A 24887-nucleotide genomic window follows, 5' to 3' on the forward strand; every position below is an offset into this window, starting at 1 on the left:
CATCACTCAAAAGAAAATCCCCCAACCTTCCAACCACAGTTTGGTTTCTATCACTGTAGATTAATTTTGTCTGTTCTTGGATATTATATTAATAGAATAATACAATATGTATTGTATCTGGCTTTTTTCCCTCAACACAATACTTTTGAGATTTATCACTGTTATTGTATGTATAGTAATTTGTTCCTCTTTATTGCTAAGTAATATTCCACTATATAAATTTATCACAACTTCTTTATCCATTCTTTAGTTGATGGACACTTAGGTTCTTTTCAGTTTGGAACTGTTGTGAATAAAACTGCCACAGACAATTCTCGTACAAGTTTTTCTGCAAGATACACATACATTTTCATTGGGTGAAAGCCTAGGAATGGCCAGTGAACTTTATGTTAAATTGGAGATTCGTGACAGCCAGGGCAATTTCCTTAGAGTTAGGGACAGAAACCAGATAGATGATAATGAGAAATCAGGAGGTATTCTTAGTAACAACTGTTAAGGAAATCTAGCTAAAGTAATCTAGTCTAGATAAAAAGGAAAGAGACTGGTAGCTAAGTCAGATGTGAGATTGTTTATTTGATTTTATTTTTGTGCTTTTTAAGTTCTTGATGGGAAGGAATTAGAAGAGAGAGGGATTGTTTTCAGAAGAGGTCCCTGTGATCCCTAAGGAGGAAAGACAAATGAAATGTAGGTTGGAGGGATTAGTTTTACCTTGTAGGAAGGTAATCTGGCAGGAGAGAAGGAGGAAGCATGTGGAAATGCAGTCAAGTGATAGATTTGTTGGCAGAGAATTCCTCTATGATGATGTCTATATTTTCTGTGAAGTTGGGGACTGATTAATTTGTTGAAAATGAGGTGTCAGGGATAAGGAATGGGGGATAACAGGAAAGGGAGTGAGGGATAGAGAGGTTTGAGGCAAATGGAAAATATTTTAGAGGGACCTGGTTGGCTCAGTCAGTAGAACATGTGACTCTTGATCTCAGGGTTGTGAGTTCCAGCCCCACGTTGAGTAGAGATGACTTAAAAATAAAAAATCTTTGGGGCACATGGGTGGCGTAGTCTGCTAAGTATTCAACTTCAGCTCAGGTCATGATCTTGTGGTTTGTGAGTGTGAGCCCCATGTCAGGGCTGACAGCTCAGAGCCTGGAGCCTGCTTCGGATCCTGTGTCTCCCTCACTCTCTGCACCTCTGCCCTCCCTCTCTCTCTCAAAAATATATAAAAACTTAAAAAAAATTTTAAACCTTAAAACGTATTTTAAATAGTTACCATGAAGAAACAAACAGTTTGCTGGACAACTTTGGAAGTTTAGAGAAGGTTGGAAGAGCTCAAGAACTCTTATGGCGCTGAAGGCCTGTTTCATTTATTTTTATTTTTATTTTTTTTAAGATTTTATTAATCTCTACACCCAGTGTGGAGCTCAAACCTACAACCCTGAGATCAAGAGTCGTATGCTTCCCCGACTGAACCAGCCAGGCGCCCCAGGACTGTTCCATTTAACTATCAATAAGTTATTAGATCTGAAAAGTGCTTTGTAAATATGATACCTACAGAAATAGTTATTTCTAGTTATTTCTGTCTAGAGGTATATGTTTAAACTATCCACATTTAGTGTCCTATTCAACGCCTTTTTGGACAGAGGATCTATTTTGTTTAGGAGTTGTGTGTCAGGAATGCCCTCTGTAATTTTCATAATTGTCTAACAATTATGCTTTGCTTCCCTTACCCATGTAAAAATAGCAATTTGAATAATAAAATATTAACATATACGATGTTTATCTTAGAGAAGTAAAGTGCAATTTAGCATAGTAGTTTTCAAATGACTTTCTTATGCCTTTTTTTAATGGAGCAGTGCCAGAAGTGGCTTCTGAATATGCCAGAATCTTTCTCCTGCTGCTTCTATTCCTCAAACTCCCTAGTCTCAGTAAAAGCAAACCGGGGCATGCTTAGCAACCTGCTGCCTGCAGGTGTGCCCTTACCAACCCATGTTGTCGGTGCTAATCTATTGAGGTTTAAGAGAAATATTTTTTAAAGCTCTTTTTTATATCAATGGTTCAGTTAAGATCAAACCATCACCAAAATTGGCATTCCTGATGATTAGACCTAGCTGTTCATTTCTAAATTCTTATCTCTGCTCTCACCTCTTTTTCTCATAAGTATTTTTAGCTTTAGGCCTAGTAGACCTTATCTCAGCTACCTGCCAGTCAGCATCAAATACTCAGTTTCTGAATGGTCCTGGACTTTGGCAAAGCCTTCAAGTTTCAGCATTTCACCCATCCACTAGAATATTCTTCCCAGTTAAAACTGGTAGTATATGGGGTGGGAGGGAGGGGAGGGTGGGTGATGGGTATTGAGGAGGGCACCTTTTGGGATGAGCACTGGGTGTTGTATGGAAACCAATTTGACAATAAACTTCATATATTGAAAAAAAATTAAAAAAAATAAAATTGGTAGTATAAATTCTATCACTATATTTTACCCTCCTATGGAGCCTGTGAAAACTCCCACCTCATTTGCCAGCACATTCTAACTGCCCTGTATTTAACTGAATTACATTTCATCAGTGGAACATACTTAGTCCCTGTGTATATTTAAATAAAACTGAAGAGACTTGAAAGACAGTTTTCTACAAATGCTAACCAAAGCAGTATAACTAATTCTATAAACATCAAATGTACAGGATAGCCCACTATTTTCATGTTGCTGTATACTAAGGAACTTCCTCATTCCAGGTTAGGAGATGTCCTAAAATGTAGCACAAATGACCAGGGTTAAATGAAATAGCACTTCCTTTTTTTAAAGTTTATTTATTTTGAGAGAAAGAGAGACAGTGGTGAGTAGAGGAGGGACAGAGAGAGAGAGAGAGAGAGAGAGAGAGAGAGGGAATCCCAAGCAGGCTCCTAGCTGTCAGCTCAGAGCCCCATGCGAGACTCTGTCCCACGAACCATGAGATCACCATCTAAGGTGAAATCAAGAGTCAGATGTTTAACCAACTGGGCCACCCAAGTGGCGCGCGGAGCACTTTTTATAGTAGGAGATTTTGGAATTGAGAGCAGGTAATAGAAAGACCTAGCTTCTCTGTTATGGTTAGGTGAAATTGACCTGAAGTTAGGGCCTGAGTTTGACAATTTCTGAAGGCCTGGTTTGTGTGGCTCCATGCAAAGAAACATCTAAGATTTGTTAATCTAGATTTCTTTTTGTATCATTTTTTATTGTGATAAGATTACTTGCAGTTAGAGTTCTTGCTTTTATACCTGGACCATTAGATTTATGTCTTCATAATAATTTGTGGTAATAATGGTCTCTAACAAATTAAGCTAACCTTGAAATATATAAGGGCTTCACATTTTATTTTATTTTTTAAGATTTTATTTTATTTTAACTTTATTTTGAGAGAGAGAGAGCAGGGGAGGGGCAGAGAGAGAGAATCCCAAGCAGGTTCTGCAGTGTCAGCACAGAACCTGATGTGGGGCTCAAACCCACGAACCATGGGATCATGACCTGAGCTGAAGTCAGACCCTTAACTGCTTGAGCCACCCAGCTGCCCCTAAAATTTCTTTATATATTCTGTATATAACATTTGCTACATTTCTATAGTATGTTTGTTTTTCTTAGGCTGACATGCATCATCATCATCTTCCAGAAAGGCAGGAAGTTTATATATTACACACTGTCTTCATGGAGATTCCTGTAGTGCTTCAGGACAGCCTCCTCTGTGTCTGATTTTGGCCCATGATTCATGACTAAACCACATGAAATTGACTACCTTTCATAAGGTGGCCCTTTCTAAAGGTATCGTGTCTGTCTTACATGTTCATTTCCACACAACCTGAAAATGTCAATGACAGAAATGATCAAGACATGATGATGGATATGTGAGCAACTATGGGGTGTTTGATCTCTGGCTTGTTTACTTCTTTTCTTCACTATCATTTTTCCCCCCATGTGATCTTTTTCTAACAAAGGGCTTTGTATCCCAGAGTCTTTCTGAGAACTTTAAAAATAAGAGGGACCTGCCATCACTTATTATCTCTGGTAATTGTAGTGCCATTTGAACTCCCCTGAATGTTTTTTCCCATCACTACTTCATGTATTTGCCAGCAGTTCATGTCCAGGGAATAGTTGTCTATTCATCTTTCTGTTAATGTAGTTTTTTTCTTTTTTTTCCATTAGGAATGAAACTGTAGGTGTTGAAATCTTCCTAAAGAAATTTAACAGTTGAGGCACCTGGGTGGCTCAGTCGGTTAAGTGTCTGACTTCGGCTCGGGTCATGATCTCACTGTTTGTGAGTTCGAGCCCCGCATCGGGCTCTGTGCTGACAGCTCGGAGCCTGGAGCCTGCTTCACATTCTGTGTCTCCCTCTCTCTCTGCCCCTTCCCTGCTCATGCTCTGTCTCTCTCTGTCTCAAAAATAAATAAACATTAAAAAAATAAATAAAAGAAATTTAACAGTTGACCAGCTTTCAGACAAGAAATAACTTTTTTTTATTACAGATATTGTCAGTTACCTTTTGATGTTATATATGGTAGTTATTTGGAGATTATAAAAAATTGAGTGAAAATGACAACTTTAGACATTTCTTAACATCACGACCCAAAGTACCTTGTAATCTGCCTTTTAAAAATTTATTTCCTAGGTGAATACTATAAAAATCACAATGCTTACTACATCTTATAGGTGTTTTTCTTTCCATTTCCCTATCTAAATTTGTTTCTGTTATATAGTGACAGAACTTGTTTTGAAAATTAATCTGTCCCAGTCCTATTCTCATCAGGGGTCTTTTTTTTTTTAAGTATCTATTTATTTATTTTTGAGACAGAAAGCACGCACAAGCAGGGGAGGGGCAGAGAACAAGGGAGAGAAAGCATTCCAAGCAGGCTTCTCTCTGTCCGCACATAACCTGACACGGGGCTCAATCCCACGACCCTGGGATCGTGACCTGAGCCGAAATCAGGAGTTGGAGGCTTAACCGACTTATCACCCAGGTGCCCCCTCATCAGGGGTCTTAACAGCAGTATACCAACGTATACTTTGAGGCTTCTCTGATAGTTCTTAGAGGTAGCAAGGAAGTGTTGAAGTTTCAGCCTGCTCTATGAACAGTTATAGATAGGAATCTTTCAGGACTCCCTAAAAAGTCAGCCTTTGATTGACTTTCACCATAGCTGTGATGCTTTTCTATGAGCCTAAACCACAGTTCCCGGCTCTAATTCAAAGAAGATACAGTTGGGGCACCTGGGTGGCTCAGTCAGTTTAGCGTCTGACTTTGGCTCAGGTCACAATCTCACGGTTTGTGAGTTCGAGCTCCGTATCAGGCTGTGTGCTGACAACTCAGAGCCTGGAGCCTGCTTCAGATTCTGTGTCTCCCTCTCTCTCTGTCCCTCCCCCACTCATGCTCTGTCTTTCTCTCAAAAATAAATAAACATTAAAAAAAATTTTATTTTAATAAAAGGATACAGTTTATAGGGTTTTTTTTTGTTTTGTTTTGTTTTGGTTTATTTTGAGAGAGAGAGATTTAGAGTGCAAGCTGGGGAGGGGCAGAGAGAGAAGGAGAGAGAATTTTAAGCAGGTTCTGCACTGTCAGCACAGAGCCAAATGCAGGGCTCTACCTCATGAACTGTGAGATCATGACCTGAGCCAAAAGAGTTGGACACTTAACTGACTGAGCCACCCAGGTGCCCCAGTTCATAGTGTTTCTAAAACAAAAATGCTTTAAGTAGTCATAAATATAATTGCAAATTATTACAATCTGAACATTTTTCTTTTAAATATTGACACTGAAATCAAATCTTTAGACTTGGAAAGTCCTCGAGAGATCCTCTGGTCCAATTCCTTGGCTCAATGCAGCTAAGTTATCCCAGCTCCTATTTGAGACAACCCAAGGCACACAGAGATTATGGGACCACGAAGTGAGAGAAGGGAGGAAGAGGGTTGTGGTGGTAATTGGTAAAAGAGCTATCATTCATCCATTTATTCAGCACCAATTGTGTGTCTACTGTGTGTCAAGTACTTTTTAGACCTGTGAGTCAGCAGTGAGCAAGCAGATAAAAATCCTGGTGTATTGTAGGTGGGTGGGTGGGGTGGGGAGGATAGATAAGAAACAAAATAAGTAAATACATGTAATATGTTATAGTGCTATGCAGAAGTATGAAAGAGGGAAGAGGGTTAGGGTGTATCATGGTTTGGAGGTGGGAGGTGCAGTTTGAGATGAGGTGAACAAGGAAGCTCTCATTGGGGTGACATTAAGCAAAGACTTGAAGAAGATCAGGGAATACCAATGAAGATACGGAGAAGTATGTTTCAGGCAGAAGGACCATCAAATGTAAAGGCCCTGAGGCAACAGAACACCCACTATGGGGAAAAGCAAGGACACCAATGTGGCTGAAATGCAATGAATGAGGTAGAGAGTAGTAGGAAATGAGGGACAAGATTATTGGCCTCATAGGGCAGCATAAGGACTTTTGGTTTTACTCTAAGTTATCAGAAGGTTTTGACCAGAAAAGAACACTCTGACTGTTGTGTTGAGAGGAGACTGGAGAGGTCACAATGGAGGCAGGAAGACCAGTGAGGATGCTGTTGCAGTAACGTGGGCAAGAGGTGGTAGTGGCTGGAATCAGGGAAGTAATGGCAAACTGAGAAGTGGCCAGATTCAGGATAGATTTCTGAAGACTGACTCAACAGGACTGTGGGAATAAGTGGGGATCTTCAACTATGTTAAACCCAAAGAACTCTGATTATGGAAACTTTAGATATGTTACAAAACTGATAGGCAAGACTTGTCAGTGTGCTCAGTAGTTTACTGATGAATATGAAAGGCGTGCTCTGGACTTTGGGTTAATACTCTTAACCCTGTATATTAAGTGAAATTTCATTGTGCTCGTTTCGGCAGCACATATACTAAAATTAAGTGAAATTTCAGCCTGTTTTGAATTCTGTTTACTTCTGTAGCAAATTTTTGTGGTTGATAAATATTCTTTGTAGCTTTTATTTCATATGCATTGTTCTTTGTTCTCAAGTGCCTGTATTTTTCTTCAAGGTAGAAAATGTTGTTAGCCCAAATAAATCGAGATTCTCAGGGAATGACAGAGTTTCCTGGAGGAGGAATGGAGGCTCAACATGTTACCCTGTGCTTGACAGAGGCAGTAACGGTGGCAGGTGAGCAGTTTTGTGTGAAGGGATCATGTGGGTTTGGAAATATCATTTATCTTAAGGGAGAATGAAAACTCACAACACTGTGTTTACTTCCCTCTTCCTTGTTTAGCACACGTGACCAAAACTAAGCCTTTCTTTTCTTGCTGTGGATACTGGGTGCAATAGGGCAGGGAAATCTTTTTTATAAATGCTAGAATAAATCCCATTTGAGTCTTAAGCAATCTGCCTTATGCCTAATTTTCATTAAAAATTTTTTAACTTAAACAGCACATACATGTGATAGTTATCTAAAGAAAATAACTATTTTTTTATAATAGATGGTGACAATTTAGAAAATATGGAAGGTGTAAGCTTGCAAGCAGTAACACTTGCAGATGGTTCTACCGCTTATATACAACACAATTCTAAAGGTATGTGCCTCATATACAGCCCATGGGTTAATACCAGCAATTCATAACCTCAGAGTTCGAACACCTGGCAGCTTACCCCCCTTCCCAGTCCATGCTAAAGATGCCTCGTTGCATATTACCATTGCATATGGTAATTTTTAAGTAGTTTCAGGTTAATTTAAATTTGTTTTGATAATTTGGGGACTCCCTTTGAGATTTTTGGAATACACTCTGGGGTGTGAAAATTAGAGGGAAAGTGGGGGAGTGTCCCCAACCTATTTCTAGTAAGACCTTTCTTGCTTTTTTACTTGAGGTTATTATTTATTTAATGTTTTTACAAAACATGCATAGAAGTATAGACGTTTGGTTTTGTTTGTATAACATCAACTGTAAATCAGTGTCTCCTTCGCCCCAAGAAATAGCCCAATTCTCAAACTCCTTGTTTTTATGGACACCTACTGAGCACATGCATACATAGTCAAGGGACTTACAGCACCCAGGAATGAGAATGACAACTGGCCTCACATACACTGACATATCTGCCAGTATTCCCAGGTTCAGCTTCTCTGTAGTCAGGGTCACTGTTCCTAAGTGGCTCCAAAAGGTAAATAGAGATTCAGCTCACATAGCTTGCTGTGATGAGCCACTCTTCCTCTTGAACTTATTTAACTGAAAATTGGAGGGGAGGAAGAATGGCTGAGGGAGGATTTTCTGCTTTCTATAGGATCACTGGATGTGTTTTTGAATTGCTTCAGAACATTGAGGGAAGAATCAAGATGAACATGATCTTAAGTAGTGTATGTTTTTATAGTTGATACCATTTTGAAATTGTATAAAGTTTAAAGTTTTTGCTTGTGCTAATTTATTGGCTTAAATCTTTTGTTCCAGATGGAAAACTTATAGATGGCCAGGTCATTCAGTTGGAGGATGGTTCTGCTGCCTATGTTCAACATGTACCCATACCTAAAAGTAGTAAGTATTTGATACTTACTTACCGTCCTGATTCTCATGCTTCAGGATTTGTTACCTCCAGCTGCCTCTTACTGCCTAAACTTGGTTCAGGTCTCTAGTCTTCCTTTTGAAAGGGGAGATCCATATGTGTGAAAGAGAGGATCTAAAGACCATTTTGACTTCATTGAGACATTCTCTCAAAAATGATACGAAAGACTGGGACGCCTGGGTGGCTCAGTCGGTTGAGTGGCCAGCTTCAGCTCAGGTCATGATCTCACAGCTTGTGGGTTCGAGCCCCGCGTCGGGCTCTGTGCTGACAGCTCAGAGCCTGGAGCCTGGTTTGGATTCTGTGTCTCCTTCTCTGTCTGCCCCTAACCCACTCATATTCTGTCTCTGTCTCTCTCAAAAATAAATAAATGTTAAAAAAAATGATACGAAAGAAGTTACTGGACTACGCTCCAGAGATAAATGGACAGCAGTCCTAAGTGAATCTTTCTGTCACTTGAACTAATTCCTACATGTCTCTCATTTTCTTCTTTTTTTCCCTTCTTTCAACTCTCCTAATTCTCTAGTATATTTTCCAAAACAAGTGTTCTAATATCTTTTTACTAAGCACTTACTTAGAGCAGCTTTACTGAAAATACTAAACGTTCAAGGACTCATAAAGCACGTATAGGTTTTTATAATGTGTTTAATGGTTTATTGACTCTTGCTGCTGAGTTATCAGAATGTACTTAGAAGACATGAGATCTAAATGTAAGCATTGTTCTTGAGCAGGGGACAGTTTGCGTTTAGAGGATGGTCAAGCAGTGCAGCTAGAAGATGGAACTACAGCATTTATTCACCACACCTCCAAAGGTAAAATAACTTTGGAAATAGGAAGAGAGAAATGGGAGTGTGGGAAAAATAAGACCTGCCTTTACATGCTGAAGTGCTTTCATGTAAAAGATTTGTTTTTGTTCTCTGAAATACGGCAGATTTTGGCACAGTCCAAGGAAAAACTTTCTAGCAATTTGAACTGTCAAGTAACAGGTTGGAATAGAAAACTTTAAATAGACGCTGCTTTTCAAATATGAAATTAAGCATTTGAAAAAAAAAAAAATTGTTCAAAAAAAAAAAAAAGGGCGTGCCTGGGTGGCTCAGTCGGTTAAGCGTCCGACTTCAGCTCAGGTCACGATCTCGCGGTCCGTGAGTTCGAGCCCCGCGTCAGGCTCTGGGCTGATGGTTCAGAGCCTGGAGCCTGCTTCCGATTCTGTGTCTCCCTCTCTCTCTCTGCCCCTCCCCCATTCATGCTCTGTCTCTCTCTGTCTCAAAAATAAATAAACGTTAAAAAAAAATTGTTCAAATATGAAATTAAGCATTTGAAAGTTATTGATTTTTTTCCTCTTAAAATTTTTTTTTTTTTTTAAAGCAAAGTCCTTTGCCTGTCGTGTTGGTCTTTAAAACTAAAGAGCACCATTTGTGTGCACCTGGGTGGCTCAGTCGGTTGAGCATTCCAACTCTTGATTTTGGTGCAGGTCATGATCCCAGCGTCATGGGATTGAGCCCTCGTTGGACTCTGTGCTGAGCATGGAGCCTCCTTAAGGTTCTCTTTCTCCCTCTCTGCCCCTCTCCCATGCTTGCATGCTCTTTCTCTAAAAATAAATAAATAAATGAATGAATGAATGAATGAATGAATGAATAAATGAATAAATCTAAATAAAATCTTAAACTTTATTTGAAGCAAATAGGACAGAAGTGTTCATGCTTTATATTAATTTCGTGTAGGGAGGACCAGGGTTTTGAGGTGGAATGCATAGGAGTAATGAACACCGCTCTGCAACCAGACTATCCGGGTTCAAATCTGGGTCAGCCGTCTTTTAGCTATGTGACCTTGTTCAGATTATTTAACCTCCCTGTGCTTTAACTTCATCATCTGTAGAATGAGTATTATTATAAGTATCCACATCATAGGGTAGTTGTGAGGACAAAATGTGCGCAAGCATTTGTAAAGCACATAGAACAATATTTTTTTTTAAATTTTTTTTAACGTTTTTATTTATTTTTGAGACAGAGAGACAGAGCATGAGCAGGGGAGGGGCAGAGAGAGAGGGAGACACAGAATCCGAAGCAGGCTCCGGGCTCTGAGCTGTCAGCACAGAGCCCGACGCGGGGCTCGAACTCACAGACCGTGAGATCATGACCTGAGCCGAAGTCGGACGCTCAACCGACTGAGCCACCCAGGCGCCCCAACAATATTTGTCACATAGTAAATGCTCAATAAATGTTAGCTATTATTACCTTATAAAATATTTTATAGAATGATATAACATGTTTTAGAAAGACTGTAGTTGTGAAACCAAAGGGAGGAATTTTTTAAAATTTAGGATACTTAAACTTATAAGTAAATTTGTTTAATTAAAGTTGAGAACAAGTAAACTCTGAATTTTTTTCTTTAGCAGTGGGACTTAATCACAGGTTCATTGTAATTGTCTAGATTCATTATTTCACAATGCTGTATATATCTTGGTGTGGCTATTTAGAAGGAAAAAAAAGCTCATGGATCTTGGGGTCATACTGACATGAGTTTAAATCCTGGTTCCTCTACATACTGATTTTGACTGTTAATTGTTAGTTTTTGAAATTTTCTAGTTCCTAAGAAAAGTGGCTTTACTTCCCCAAACCTCCAGTTTCCCTTTTATGGAATGAGAGTGGTGAATATACCCACCTCTCACAGAACTGTTGTGAGGATTAAACGAAGTCACACATGTTAGGCACGTGGACTGGTGCTCATAGAACTACTCAGTGAAAGTTCATTCCCTTCTTCCTTTAAACATATAACTCTGTAAGACTTCCTTTAATTTAATGCCATTCTCTTCCACTCCCCCAGATAGTTATGACCAGAGCGCATTACAGGCAGTTCAGCTGGAAGACGGCACCACAGCATACATCCACCACGCAGTGCAAGTCCCGCAGTCTGATACCATCTTGGCAATTCAGGCTGACGGCACAGTAGCAGGTCTGCACACCGGGGATGCCACGATTGACCCCGACACCATCAGTGCTTTGGAACAGTATGCAGCAAAGGTACAGCATTTTACAATGTCAAGAACATCCCAGATACGGCTTCTTTATTTTTCATTAAAATAAAATTAAAAAGCGTACTTTATCAAATAAGAAACTAGCAATTCAAAGTCAAAATCAGATAAGCCTCGAGGAGAAGATCAGCATTTATCTTAAAAGAAGTGAAGTGTAGAAAGAACTATTTGAATAAAGATAAAAGGAATGAAATAAGAATTTCTAGAAAATAAATGGTGAGAGATAACTCACAAAAAGATGCATATTCAAGGATGAGTGCCGCGAAAGAAAAAATAAGGTATAGATGGAACAGCTTATGAATTAAGAAACAGAAATTAGAGATTGGAAAACATGAAGGACAGTCTCAATTACATTTTACATTAGAAGGGCTGGGTTTTTTTTCCCTATATTGAACCATATATCTTTCATATGACTAAAAGGGTTCCCCCCCCACTTTTTATAGTAGAAAATTTCAAGCATACACAAAAATAAATGATAATGAATCCCTATGTACTTGTCACCCAACCTAAAGAAATACCAAAATGTAAAACTTTGTTAAGCTTTATTTTATTCCTACAGGTGTCCATTGATGGAAGTGAAAGTGTAGCAGGTACTGGAATAATTGGAGAGAATGAGCAAGAGAAGAAAATGCAGGTATGGAAAGCTACTTTTTTATATAAGAATCTCTTTCCCTTAGCATTTCCAGGCCCTTCTGTGGATGAAAGCAATAGTTAACTCATTGCCTCTCTAGGAAAATCTTTCCGGAGAAAGAGTGTATGTATTAGGCAGTAGCTTTCTTGAACTACCCCAGGTTTCAGGATTCATTATGTGTGGTTGCAGAGTGGCACTAAAGAAATAGAAATATCACAGAAATCCAAATGAAGTTTATGCTCTGGAATCCAAGGCAGTTTTGGAGACCAGATGGTCTTCTGACTGCCCCCACCCATGGTTGTTTGTGGATTCTTTTTCTAGGGCTCCACCTTTTTGGGGACTCACTCACCCTCACTGCTTTCTTCTTTGTGTCTTTTTGTTTCTTCCACTCCCAACTGATTCCCTGCATACCCTGTTTTTCAACTTCTGAAGAGAAGGTCCAGCCTAGCTAGTCATCATTGTTCCTACTGAGTAAAACTGTTTATGCTTTTTGTACCAGACTGCTTCCTGGGCCACGGGTTGGCTGACTTTGCTTTAGATGCTCACCCTGGGTCCAGTCATTGGTCATCTCTTATCCAGACAACAGCCCAGAGCAGCAGTGCCTCTAAAAGTTTTGTGGAAAGGTTTTTGTAGGAAGTACAAAGTAGTCACAGATGCTTCCTGGGACATCTACAAGTCAAAAATCCAAAACTTAGATTAATTAAAGCTTCTGTTTTGAATTTTGTGTTTGTGGGGGACATGTTTGGGTGGGTGTGTTGGAGCTTGTATATAATTAGTGTAGCACATTCTTGCTTTAATGCTGCTCCTTGAGAAAATATCAGCAGTTATCTCTAATATTTTGCTGATTCCTCCCCCATGGTAGTTGTTTGCATTCTTTGAGAGTTTTATCATACGTAACTCCTATTCTAAAATTATTGCTTCAGGGCGACAATTTTAACTTGAGCATTAGCATAACACTTAATAACATGGAGTGATACTTTTAGGGGTTATCAAGAAGATTTTACATTTATAATAATAGTAAATGATAAAATAACTGAAATCACTGGTAGAAATTTCATGCTTCTAAACATTGCTGAATAGCCAGTATTTCTGTTTATTCTCTGAGATGGTATCATGAAGCGGCAGTAGTATAAATACAGTTTGCAATTCACCAAGCTCATCAGCTTTGCAACTGTGTGATTCTTGGCAAATTTTTCAAGTGTTTGAATTCATAAAATGAGAACTATTTTTTGAACTGCAGGATGTCAAATCCACCTAAGACATACACTACTAAAATGCAAGCGTAGTGTAAATACATTCAAGAGATGTAGGTCAGTGCCTTAGAGTCTATCTCCTATTAGTGACTAACAATTAAGTTTTTAAATAATGGGACATTTTTAAGGAGAGACAGTTAGAGCTACACTTGTAGTAAACTAATATAGAATGGGTCTTGTAAAAAATGAGTGAATTTACCACTGGGTTGTGTAACATTATACCATTATCATAAAAGTCTATCTATTGCCAGCAGTAATTAATTTCTGTATCCAAAAACATAACTAGGAATTCAGTATTGCTAAAGCAAAATGTCATAAAAAGCCCTGTTACCGCAGACATATAACCGTTTGGTGTTGGTGGTAATAGACAAACAGAAGGAAGTTGACTAGGATTTTTTGCAACTGTAGCTTTTTCTCCTTTGCTCTTTGTACCTCTCCCTTACAGACTAGATGTAGGCGGTCCAATATGGTAACCACGTGTGGCTGTTGAGCGCTTGAAATATGGCCACTCAGAATTAAGATGTGCTGTGAGTGTAAAATACATATACAGCACTTGAAAACTTACTATGAAAAAAAAGAATATAAAATATCTCAATAATTTCTCATATTGATTACACATTGAAATGATAATATTTTAGACATACTGGGTTAAATAAAAGAATTGCTAAAATTAATTTCACCTTTTTCTTGTTACTTTTTAAAAATGTTTGTTTATTTATTTTGAGAGAGCAAGAGAGAGTGAGCAAGGGAGGCACAGAGAGGGAGAGAAAGAAAGTATCCCATGCAGGCTCTGCACTGCCAGCACAGAGCCTGATGCGGGGCTCAAACTCATGTACTGTGAGGTCGTGACCTGAGCCAAAATCAGGGGTCAGACACTTAGCCAACTGAGCCACCCAGGTGCCCCTCTTTTTATTTTTTAAATGTGGCTGCTAGAAAAAAAAATTTTATTTTAGTGTTTAATTTTGAGAGAGACAGAGCGTAGTGGGGAAGGGGCAGAGAGAGTGGGTGGGAGACACAGAATCCAAAGCAGGCTCTAGGTCCCGAGCTGTCAGTACAGAGCCAGACGTGGGGCTTGAACCCACAAACTATGAGATCATGACCCGAGCCAAAGCCAGAAGCTCAACCGGCTGGGCCACCCAGATGCCCCAAGAACATTTTTAATTATATATGTGGTTTGCACTTGTGATTCATAATTTCTTTTCATCATCTTAGTGCTGGACCAGAAATTCACGAATCCTTCATCCTTTATTTTTTTTAACGTTTATTTATTTTTTAGAGAGTGTGCACAAGCAAGAGGAGAGGCAGAGAAAGGGGGGTAGAGGATCTGAAGTGGGCTCCATGCTGACAGCAGTGAGTCCAATGTGGGGCTTGAACTCATGAACCTTGAAATCATGACTTGAGCTGAAGTCAGACACTCAACGGACTGAGCCACCCAAGTGCCCCAAACCTCCCTCCTTTGATATAGTTTAGTATCATATTTGAGGTTGAGAGCCCAGTACATAGTATTAAAGGGTCAAAATATCCCAAAAGAACCCCTGCAAATAAACAGCACCTGTAACTTCTTGGCTTATCTCTTGGTACTCCTACTTGTGCTAGAATGCTTAAGAACTATAACTCTGTGCCTGGCTGAACTTTAAAATAAATAATGAACAATAAAAAGTCTGTAGCTAAAGCAGATTTTTTGTAAATAGTCTTGTTTCAAAGCTCTAGACTTTTTTCATTTTGATGCTTATAGTTGAGAACTTTTTCTTCCATCTGTAATATAAACATACTAGTTGTGCTGCTGAGCTGATCTCTTACATGAAACCAAATTTCTTGTCATAAGACAAGAAAGACCTAGAGTTTGAGGTGCTGGGTGGCTCAGTCAGTTATACATCTGACTCTTGATTTCAGCTCAGGTCATGATCTCATGGTTCACGGGATTGAGCCCCAGGTTGGGGCCGTCAGCAGAGAGCTCACTCGAGATTCTCTGTCTCTGCCCCTTTCCTGATCAGGCTCTCTCTCAAAATAAATAAACTTAAAAAAAAAAAAAAAAAGACCTAGAGTATGTAAAGCAGCTGTGCTCATATGGAGGTAGTTTTGCCGCCCCCACCAGGAGACATTTGGCAATGTCTGGAGACAATTTGGGTTGTCACAATTGGGGGAGTTTTTTTTTTTTTTTTTAATTTTTTTTTTTTAACGTTTATTTATTTTTGAGACAGAGACAGAGCATGAACAGGGGAGGGTCAGAGAGAGAGGGAGACACAGAATGTGAAGCAGGCTCCAGGCTCTGAGCTGTCAGCACAGAGCCCGATGCGGGGCTCAAACTCATGGACCATGAGATCATGACCTGAGCCGAAGTCGGACGCTTAACCGACCAAGCCACCCAGGCGCCCCCACAGTTGGGGGAGTATTACTGGCATCTAGTGGGTATATGTCCTGCAAGACATAAAGACAGCCCCCCCAGAAAGAATTACCCTGTTCAAAATATCAGTGGTGCCCAATTTGAAAACCTTGATCCAAAGTACTCTACTTAAGAATGCCAATGTGTTCATTTGTGAGAACTGTAAGGCTGATGGGGTTAAAGTAGCACACATGTATCATAAAAAATCCAAGTAGAGTTTCTGTTTTGCCACGTAGTAGGTGTGTGACTGAGCAAATTACATGACTTCTCTAGATCTGAGGTTTTTGGGGTTTTTTTTGATCTGAGATTTCTTATCCGCTAAATGAAAATAACAATAATCTTGCCTTACCCATCTTATGAGATTATGAAAAACAAATAAGATTTTCATTTGATTAAGATTCTAGCTAATATATGAGAACATAATTTGTCAGCGTTATATAGCATTGTTGATGCTTTATGTATTAGAATACTAAGACTTTTTTCATGAGTGCCATTAGTTTTGACTTCATTTGAAACTAATTTTATTTATATTGGAGATCAAAGTTCTTTGGCTTGGTACTTTTAATCAGAGCTCTAATAGTTGGAAAACACAGAAAGCCAGTCAAGCCAGTTTAGGAAAAAAGAGATATATTATGAGGATACAGCAGAGCTTATAAGAAGCAGAGAACAGGAACTGCTGAACAACTATGGGGCTTCACAGGAACCAGAATTGCAAAGAAGTCAGGACTGGAGGTTAATCCCACTCCTTTCTCTTCCTCCTCGCCTCCTCCGTGGCATCTCTGCTCCCTTCTTTTCTCTGCAGACAGGCTTCCTTTTTGTATCATTGAGTTTACATGTAGCTCATCACAGCCTTGTTGTCTCAGGCTTCCCACCCAAAGCCAACTCAAGATTTTCCTTTATTTCCTAGGTCATGTTCCAGGGAGGGAAAATTTGTGGGTTTGACTTATCAAAATTAGCTTCACTTTATAAGCTAGGCCACATAGGGCGTAGACCACTGGCCAGCCTTACATACACCATCTTTTCTGGTTATCAGGGTCTATGGGTGGGGTGGCAGATTCTCCCAGAAAGTAGGCTGGAGAATTACCCCCAAACCTGCCTGTGGATATAGGCAGTTTGAATGTGGATCATATTTCATATGTATTTTCTATACTTTTATCTAACTATGTGATCTTGAGGAAATGAACCTTGCTTTTCTGAGCCTCTTCTTTTCATCTCTAAAAGAAAGGTATTTAATCAGTAGTTATTAATCAGGGACAAACATGAGATTGAGCTACAGAACTTTTAAAAAATAACTCATGACTGGGACGCCTGGGTGGCTCAGTCAGTTGAGCATCCAACTTCAGCTCAGGTCATGGTCTTGTGGTTCGTGGGTTCAAGCCCCACATTAGGCTCTGTGCTAATGGCTCAGAGCCTGGAGCCTGCTTCGGATTCTGTGTCTCCCTCTCTCTCTGCCCCTCCTGAACTCACGCTCTGTCTCTGTCTCTCTCTCAAAAATAAATAAACATTAAAAAAAATTTTTTTTAATAATAAAATAATAACTCATGGCTGAGATCAGTTTCCAGAGATTTGATCAGTAGGTCTGAGATAGAACCCAGGAATTTTTTTTTTAATAATATTTTTAGAGGTTTGTTTTTTTTTTTTAATTCAGAAAAATACAAAGAAAAAACCCAAAATGACCAATGAACTTACTGTATAGATAGCTGCTATATACTTGGTTTTTTAAAAAAAGGTAATCATGTTTACTTTTAGAAAATCCATTTGTGAATTGTCTTCAGTTTATTTCATCAGCGTTCTATAGTTTTCAGAGTATAGGTCTTTTACCTCCTTGGTTAGGTTTATTCCAGTATTTTATTCTTTTTGGTGCAATTCTAAATGTACCTGTTTTCTTAATTTCTCTTTGTGCTTCTTTGTTATTAATGTATATAGAAACACAACCAATCTGCATAATTTTGTATCCTGCTACTTTACTGAATTCACTTATTCTAATAGTTTATTGTGGAATCTTTAGGGTTTTCTGTGTATGGTATCATGTCATCTGCAAAAAGTGAAAGTTTAACTTCTTTCTAATATGGATGCCTTTTATTTCTTTGCTTGTCTGATACCATACACAAAAGTAAACTCAGAGTGGATTAAAGACTTAAATGTGAGGCCTGAAACCATAAAATTCCTAGAAGAGAACATAGGCAGTGATTTCCTTGACTTTGGCCACAGCAACATTTTTTGTAGACGTGTCTCCTAAGGCCAGGGAAACAAAATCAATAATAAACTGTTGGGACTACATTAAAATGAAAAGCTTGTGCACAGCAAAGGAAGCCATCAATAAAACAAAAAAGCAACTTACTGAATGGGAGAAGATATATGCAAATGATATATCCAATCAAGGGTTAATATCCAAAATATATAAAAAACTTACACAACTCAACACCAGAAAAACAAATAATCTGATTAAAAATGGTCAGAGGGAGGCGCCTGGGTGGCTCAGTCGGTTAAGCGTCCGGCTTCGGCTCAGGTCATGATCTCGCTGTCTGTGGGTTTGAGCCCCGCGTCAGGCTCTGTGCTGACAGCTCAGAGCCTGGAGCCTATTTCAGATTCTATGTCTCCCTCTTCCTCTGACCCTCCCCTGTTCATGCTCTTTATCTCTCTGTCTCAAAAATAAATAAATGTTAAAAAAAAATTTTTTTTTAAATGGTCAGAGGACTTGAAAACACTAATTTGAAAACATATGTGCACCCCTGTGTTTATTACAGCATTATTTACAGTAGCCAAGATATGGAAGCAGCCCAAGTGTCCATTGATAGATGAATAAAGAAATTGTGAGATATATAAAATGGAATATTTTGCAGCCATAAAATAATGAATTCTTGCCATTTGTGACCATATGGATGGACCTAGAGGGGATCATGCCAAGTGGAATAAGTCAGAGAAAGACAAATACCATATGGTTTCACTTATATGTGGAATCTAAAAAACAAAGCAAATAAATTAACAAACCAAAAGGAGAATCAGACTTATAAATGCAGAGAACAAACAGATGGTTGCCAGAGGAGAAAGGTGTGTGGAGGGATGGGCAAAATGGGTGGAAGAGAGGGGAGATACAGGCTTCTAGTTATGGAAATGAATACATTGAGGGAATAAAAGGCATAGCACGGGGAATATAGTCAGTGGTATTATCATAGTGTTACATGGTGACAGATGGTAGCTACACTGTGGTAAGCATGGCATAACATATAGAGATGTTCAGTCACTGATGTACACCTAAAACTAATGTAGCATTGTGTGTCAACTATACCCAAGTAAAAAAATATTACATTAAAAAAACGAGTCAAATTGTATGTACACTTGAAAAAAAAATCCAAATGGTGTAGAGGTAAAAATAAAGAGTGAAGGGACCACTACCCAATAGTAATCATTGGTAGAAATCTCTGGAGGTGTTTTGTTTGTGTTTTAAATCTTCCTGGCAATTCTGATGTGTCTCATGGTTCCCTAAAGATCCCTCTGTTGCCATACTTTTTTGATTAATTCCTTTCTTGAAAGAGAACATACTTTAAAAAATTCTTCAAGTTGCTTTCATTTTATCCTTCCTCAAGAGTATAAATTATTTACATCCTAAGAGAGAAATTTACCCACATCAAATAACAAAAGTTCTGTCTGCTGTGTGCATCAGGACTTTATAATAAATGGAATTTTAACTCCTGAACTAGGCAGTAAAATGACCAGTTATTCTCAAACCTGCCAGGTCTCTCCCTCTCTGACTACAGAGCTCTGCCAGTTCGTTACCGCTGGGTTACTGCATCCTGAACACTGGGGGGTTAGTAGAGTGAACTCTAGAGCTAATCTGCTTCAAGTCCTATTTCCCAGCCTTGGACCTTGGGCAAGTTACATTACTTAACTACCCTGAGCCTCATTTTTCTTACTTGTAAATCACAGGAAATATTTAATTCATTGGATAGTCTTGGAGGACCAGTAAGACAGCTCATGCAAAACACCCACCACAGCGCATCACATAAAGCACCTCCTCAATAAATGGTAGTTAACCTCTTGTATTATCGAAGTCACTTTGGAATTCAGTCTCAGATCCAACCCTTTATTTACCAGTGGGATTTGCACCTTCTCAGAACTCTAGGATGCTAAAGCTAGAAGGGACTTAGCACTGTCTTCTTGTACAGCAGTTTTCAAGCTCTGATTTTTGCGGGGGTGGGATCCTAGGGTTTCTTTGAGGTCCCTCAGGGACTAGCAGAGCTACCCATGCCTGCCTGGGCCAGCAGAAGCAGGAATGTCTTTATCTGTTTTGCACAGTAGACTGCTGTGTAAGATTTCATCTGGTAAAGGAATTTTTAAAATGTTTAGAAAAGAAAAAAAAAATCACTGATTTAGTACAATGTGTTCTCTATACAGACAGGCAAACAAGCCATACATGACTTGCTCCAGGTCATGCAGTGAATTTATGGCAGAGCTAAGGTTATCTCTTAATTCTCAGAACGTACATTAAGCAAGATAGTAATAAAGTCATTTTCTGTAGATGGTTTTAGAAGATGGTTAGTATTTCACTGGTGTTAGCTTCTCTGTTGCCTTTGAGAAATTTCCCTCATGGTAATATATCAGGTTTTTTTTTTCACAAAGACTATATACATCCTTTACTGAAATAACCAATACAGCCCTGAAATACCTGTTATAGCATTAGCCTATTAATTTAGCTTTTGAAATTTGGATTCTGTCCGTCTTCACCGTTAAAATAGCTGCAGAATCATCTATTGCTTTGAATTCCATGGTCATTGTCCTAGGCTGGTTTTCATCACTTTTTCCTTCCATATTCATGATCATACAAGCTTCTTTTACTCTCCTTGCCTCTTTCGTCTTTCACTGTTTCACACCATTACCAGAGTTCTCTTTCTAAAACACAGAGCTGATCTTGGTCAATCCTTTACTTTAAAAATGTTAATGCCTGGGGCCCCTGGCTGGCTCAGTCAGAGAAATGCGTCGCTCCTGATCTCTGGGTCATGGGTTGTGGGTTTAGGCCCTGCACTGGGTGTGAGAGTACTTAAATAAGTAAACTTAAAGAAAACTTTTTGTTTTTCATTTTTTTTAACTTGTTTTATTTTTTATTTTTTTAAATTTATATCCAAATTAGTTAGCATATAGTGCAACAATGATTTCAGGAGTACATTCCTTAATGCTCCTTACCCATTTAGCCCATCCCCCCTCCCACAACCCCTCCTGTAACCCTCAGTTTGTTCTCCATATTTATGAGTCTCTTCTGTTTTTCCTCCTCCCTGTTTTTATATTATTTTTGTTTCCCTTCCCTTATGTTCATCTGTTTTGTCTCTTAAAGTCCTCATATGAGTGAAGTCATATGATTTTTGTCTTTCTCTGACTGCCTAATTTCACTTAGCATAATACCCTCCAGTTCCATGCACGTAGTTGCAAATGGCAAGGTTTCATTCTTTTTGATTGCCAAGGAGTACTCATATATACCACATCTTCTTTATCCATTCATCCATCGATGGACATTTGGGCTCTTTCCATACTTTGGCTATTGTTGATAGTTCTGCTATAAACATGGGGGTGCATGTGCCCCTTCGAAACAGTACACCTGTATCCCTTGGATAAATGCCTAGTAGTGCAATTGCTGGGTTGTATGGTAGTTCTATTTTTAGTTTTTTGAGGAACCTCCATACTGTTTTCCAGAATGGCTGCACCAGCTTGCATTCCCATTAAAGAAAACTCTTAATGCCTGCCTTTGCTTTCATTGTCGAGGTTTACTTTTCATAATGGCATCTAAAGCTCTTCCCAAATGTGGTCCTAATTTTCCCTTTTTCTTATTATTCATTCTGTCATATAGACATGACAGTCTCATAGTAAGTTTCCACTTCCTCCAGGCACCCTTCCATACTTTTGGTCATACTCTCCCTTCTGCCTGGACTGCTCACCTCCACCCCTCGTTTTCACTTCGAGACAGCTCGCACTAACCTACAGCTCTGTCACCCCAGGGCCTGCAGAGTAGAAAATCAGTCTTCCATTTTTATGGTATCTTAATTTCTAAAATAGGTGGCTGTCTTTAAAAAGCTTCTAAAATCAGTACAATTGTTTGAAGTCTCGTGGTGTTGAGTCCCAGAAAAATGATCTCCTACTGAATAAAGGTTACGGAGTAGGATCATATGGATTGTAATGTCTCCCGCAGGGGACCCCAATGTCATAAGCCTCTCTTTTTCATTGCTTTGAAATGCTTTTGAAATTGAAAGTGCTCTTTACATTGTTTTTAGGACACATGTCCTAAATAATATATAATCTATCTATCTATCTATCTATCTATCTATAGATCTATCTATTTATAGATAGATCTATAGATAGATAGATAGATCCCTTGAGCACATCATGGAATACCTGCATACAATGGAGATGCTACTTGGGTTGATTTTTCTAGAATGGGAATAGATCTGTGAGCTCTAGCTATGCCCCCTTGTGGATCTCCTTTTGATTTCTTCCACAGCCACTGACTTCAGTCACAGAACAGAATTAACCTAGCTGGCTCAACATGATAGAATCTTTGTAAAATGATGATCTGAGTCTGGAAACGCACATTGCAGTTTTATCTTTTTTATTCTGAAAATAATAATTTCATCTATTTTATTTCCGTGTAAATAATTTCAGTCGTACTTTTTGTTTCATCTAGATTGTCTTACAAGGACATGCAACAAGAGTAACTGCTAAGTCTCAGCAGAGTGGAGAGAAGGCATTTCGATGTGAATATGATGGATGTGGGAAATTATATACAACGGCTCATCATCTTAAGGTATATATAAAGGAAATGCTGTATTTAGTTATGACAGTACCTAGGACATTAAATGCCAACATGATATAGTTGTAGTATTCAAATGCCATTGTTTTCCCTCACTTACCAAGATATAGACACACACTCATGCTCTTACACAGATCACGTGAAGCCATATGCAGATTTCAGAAACTCTCAACTCTGAGCGCTTGGATTATGTGTTCTTCATCTCTGTCTCCCTAATGTCCAAAATACTACCAGGCACATGGTAGATACTCTATATATTTGAATATATTTTTGTCAAATGGGAAATTTATATAATTTTATGAGAGATGTATGTGTAATCATTCTGTTAACAGTGATTTGCTGAAATCTAGCAGAAGTTGGTGTTAATGTGTTTCATGTTTCAAATATATAGGCCAGGTATTTTGCTTGCAGCTAAACACAACATACCACAACTCCATAGCTAACATTTATTGAAGAACTTAGTGTGTCAGGAAGCAGAAGTCTTGCTTTTAGCAAGGCTAAAAACGTTTAGCATATTTGGAGTCGCAGCCCTAGAGCCCATCTCCATTACTTATTGCTGTGTCACCATGACATGTTACTTAGCATCTTAGTACCTTTTTCCTTATGGTAAAAGTACCTTCCTCACACAGTGCTTGTGAGAAATAAATTAGTAGATACTGTATACGTACCAGTACTGAAAAGAATGACCTGGTACATGGTAAAGATTCAGTAGATGTTGGCCATTGTCATGATCATTCGTCACAGCAGCCCTCTACACTAGATATAGTTATGTCTCGGCTTTACAGAAAGGACTTTGAGGCTTAGAGAAGGCAAACACCTCTTGGTGACGCCTTGCCTCCTGGCAAGGCCCCTGTAGCAGCAGCCGCCACACTCTTAACCTTACATTGCGTGGCCTCTGTCTGTGCTCTGATCCTAGCTCTCACTATGTATATGTTCCATACAGACACCTTTGACCACTGTAGGAAAACTCAGACCTCTAATGCTCCTGTTCCTTATTTAAAATGAGTACTTCTTGGGGTGCCTGAGTGGCTCAGTTGGTTACATGTCCGACTTCAGCTCAGGTCATGATCTCATGGTTCGTGGGTTCGGGTCCCATGTTGGACTTTGTGCTGACAGCTCAGAGCCTGGAGCCTGCTTTGGATTCTGTGTCTCTCTCTGTCTCTGCCCCTCCCCGGCTCATGCTCGCTTGCTCGCGCTCTCTCTCTCTCTCTCTCTCTCTCTCAAAAATAAACATTAAAAAAAAATTACAATGCATCCTTCATAACATTAAGTGTTTAGCATATTGAGAACTGTTGGGCTACAGTTTTTGAGCAAGGTTGTCTTTTGTTTCTCCAAAAAAAACTCATACAAACAACAAAATACAGTTCACCCTTGAACAATACAGTTTTGAACTGTGCATATCCACTTATATGTGAATTTTTTTAATAAATACAGTACAACACTGTAAATGTATTTTCTTTTATTATCTTAACGTTTTCTGTAGTTTACTATATTGTAAGAATATAACATACGAAATAATGTGTTAATTGACTTTCTGTTATCAGCTTCTGCCCATTAGTAGGCTGTTGGTAGTTAAGTTTTTTTGGGGGGGGTCAAGAGTTCTATGCTGGTTTTTGACTGCACAGGAGGTCGGCGGTGGGGGGTGGTCAGCATCCCTAACCCCTGCATGTTCAAAGGTCAGCTGTAATTCAACAGAGAGAAAAAAAAAACCAGGTCTATGTTGAGACCATCTACCTGAGGAATTGCCTAAAGGAAGTAGAATCATGCCTGTATTTTCATGACAGGTCCATGAGAGGTCACACACAGGAGACCGGCCTTATCAGTGTGAGCACCTAGGCTGTGGGAAAGCATTTGCAACAGGTAAAAACATGAATTTTCTTTGTTTCCTAGTCTTTCTTAGGGGGCAAGCAGAAACAGGCCAGCTGTAGGAACTGACCCCTTGCCTTTGTCTGAATCTGTGGATGCACAGTGACCAGTTTTTCAGTTTCTCCCTTAACTTCCTCTTCTCCTGCTTGTTCTATTCTCTCTCTCTGTTCTCACTTTTCTCCTCAGGCCTATTTCTGCCTACTGCGTTTGGTGTTTCACTCCACACTCAGCTTTCTTTTAGCAAAAAAGTAAAAGCTGAGCATTAGAAGCTGACACAGACTTTAACGTTAGGATATACCTGAGGGAACCATTGGCAACTAGAACTTAGCAGGGGTTGGGGCCTGGCCTCCTGACTTCTACCTTAGTCCTCATTTAATGTCTTGATTCCATTTCAAGC

The 24887-nt window shown here is 39.1% G+C and overlaps 1 protein-coding gene across 5 annotated transcripts in view; it reads left to right on the plus strand.

Annotated features, from left to right (window-relative positions):
• Positions 1-24887, plus strand: part of ZNF143 (zinc finger protein 143) — a 56089-nt gene that overhangs the window by 9171 nt on the left and 22031 nt on the right. For 2 of the 5 annotated variants that reach the window (XR_003972237.1, XM_030331600.1), the window contains exons 2-10: positions 3611-3787; positions 7029-7147; positions 7462-7554; positions 8422-8505; positions 9259-9342; positions 11354-11550; positions 12121-12195; positions 22499-22618; positions 24409-24484. Coding sequence is in view for 4 of the 5 variants with exons in the window: in XM_030331600.1 (XP_030187460.1) it covers positions 7036-7147; positions 7462-7554; positions 8422-8505; positions 9259-9342; positions 11354-11550; positions 12121-12195; positions 22499-22618; positions 24409-24484 (841 nt within the window). In the remaining variant the exon portion in view is untranslated. The remainder of the gene's footprint in view (positions 1-3610; positions 3788-7028; positions 7148-7461; positions 7555-8421; positions 8506-9258; positions 9343-11353; positions 11551-12120; positions 12196-22498; positions 22619-24408; positions 24485-24887) is intronic. The other 3 variants (XM_030331602.1, XM_030331603.1, XM_030331601.1) reach the window with 3 other exon arrangements.

The sequence above is a fragment of the Lynx canadensis genome, chromosome D1 (assembly GCF_007474595.2).
Source record: "Lynx canadensis isolate LIC74 chromosome D1, mLynCan4.pri.v2, whole genome shotgun sequence".
Taxonomy (NCBI): Eukaryota; Metazoa; Chordata; class Mammalia; order Carnivora; family Felidae; genus Lynx; species Lynx canadensis.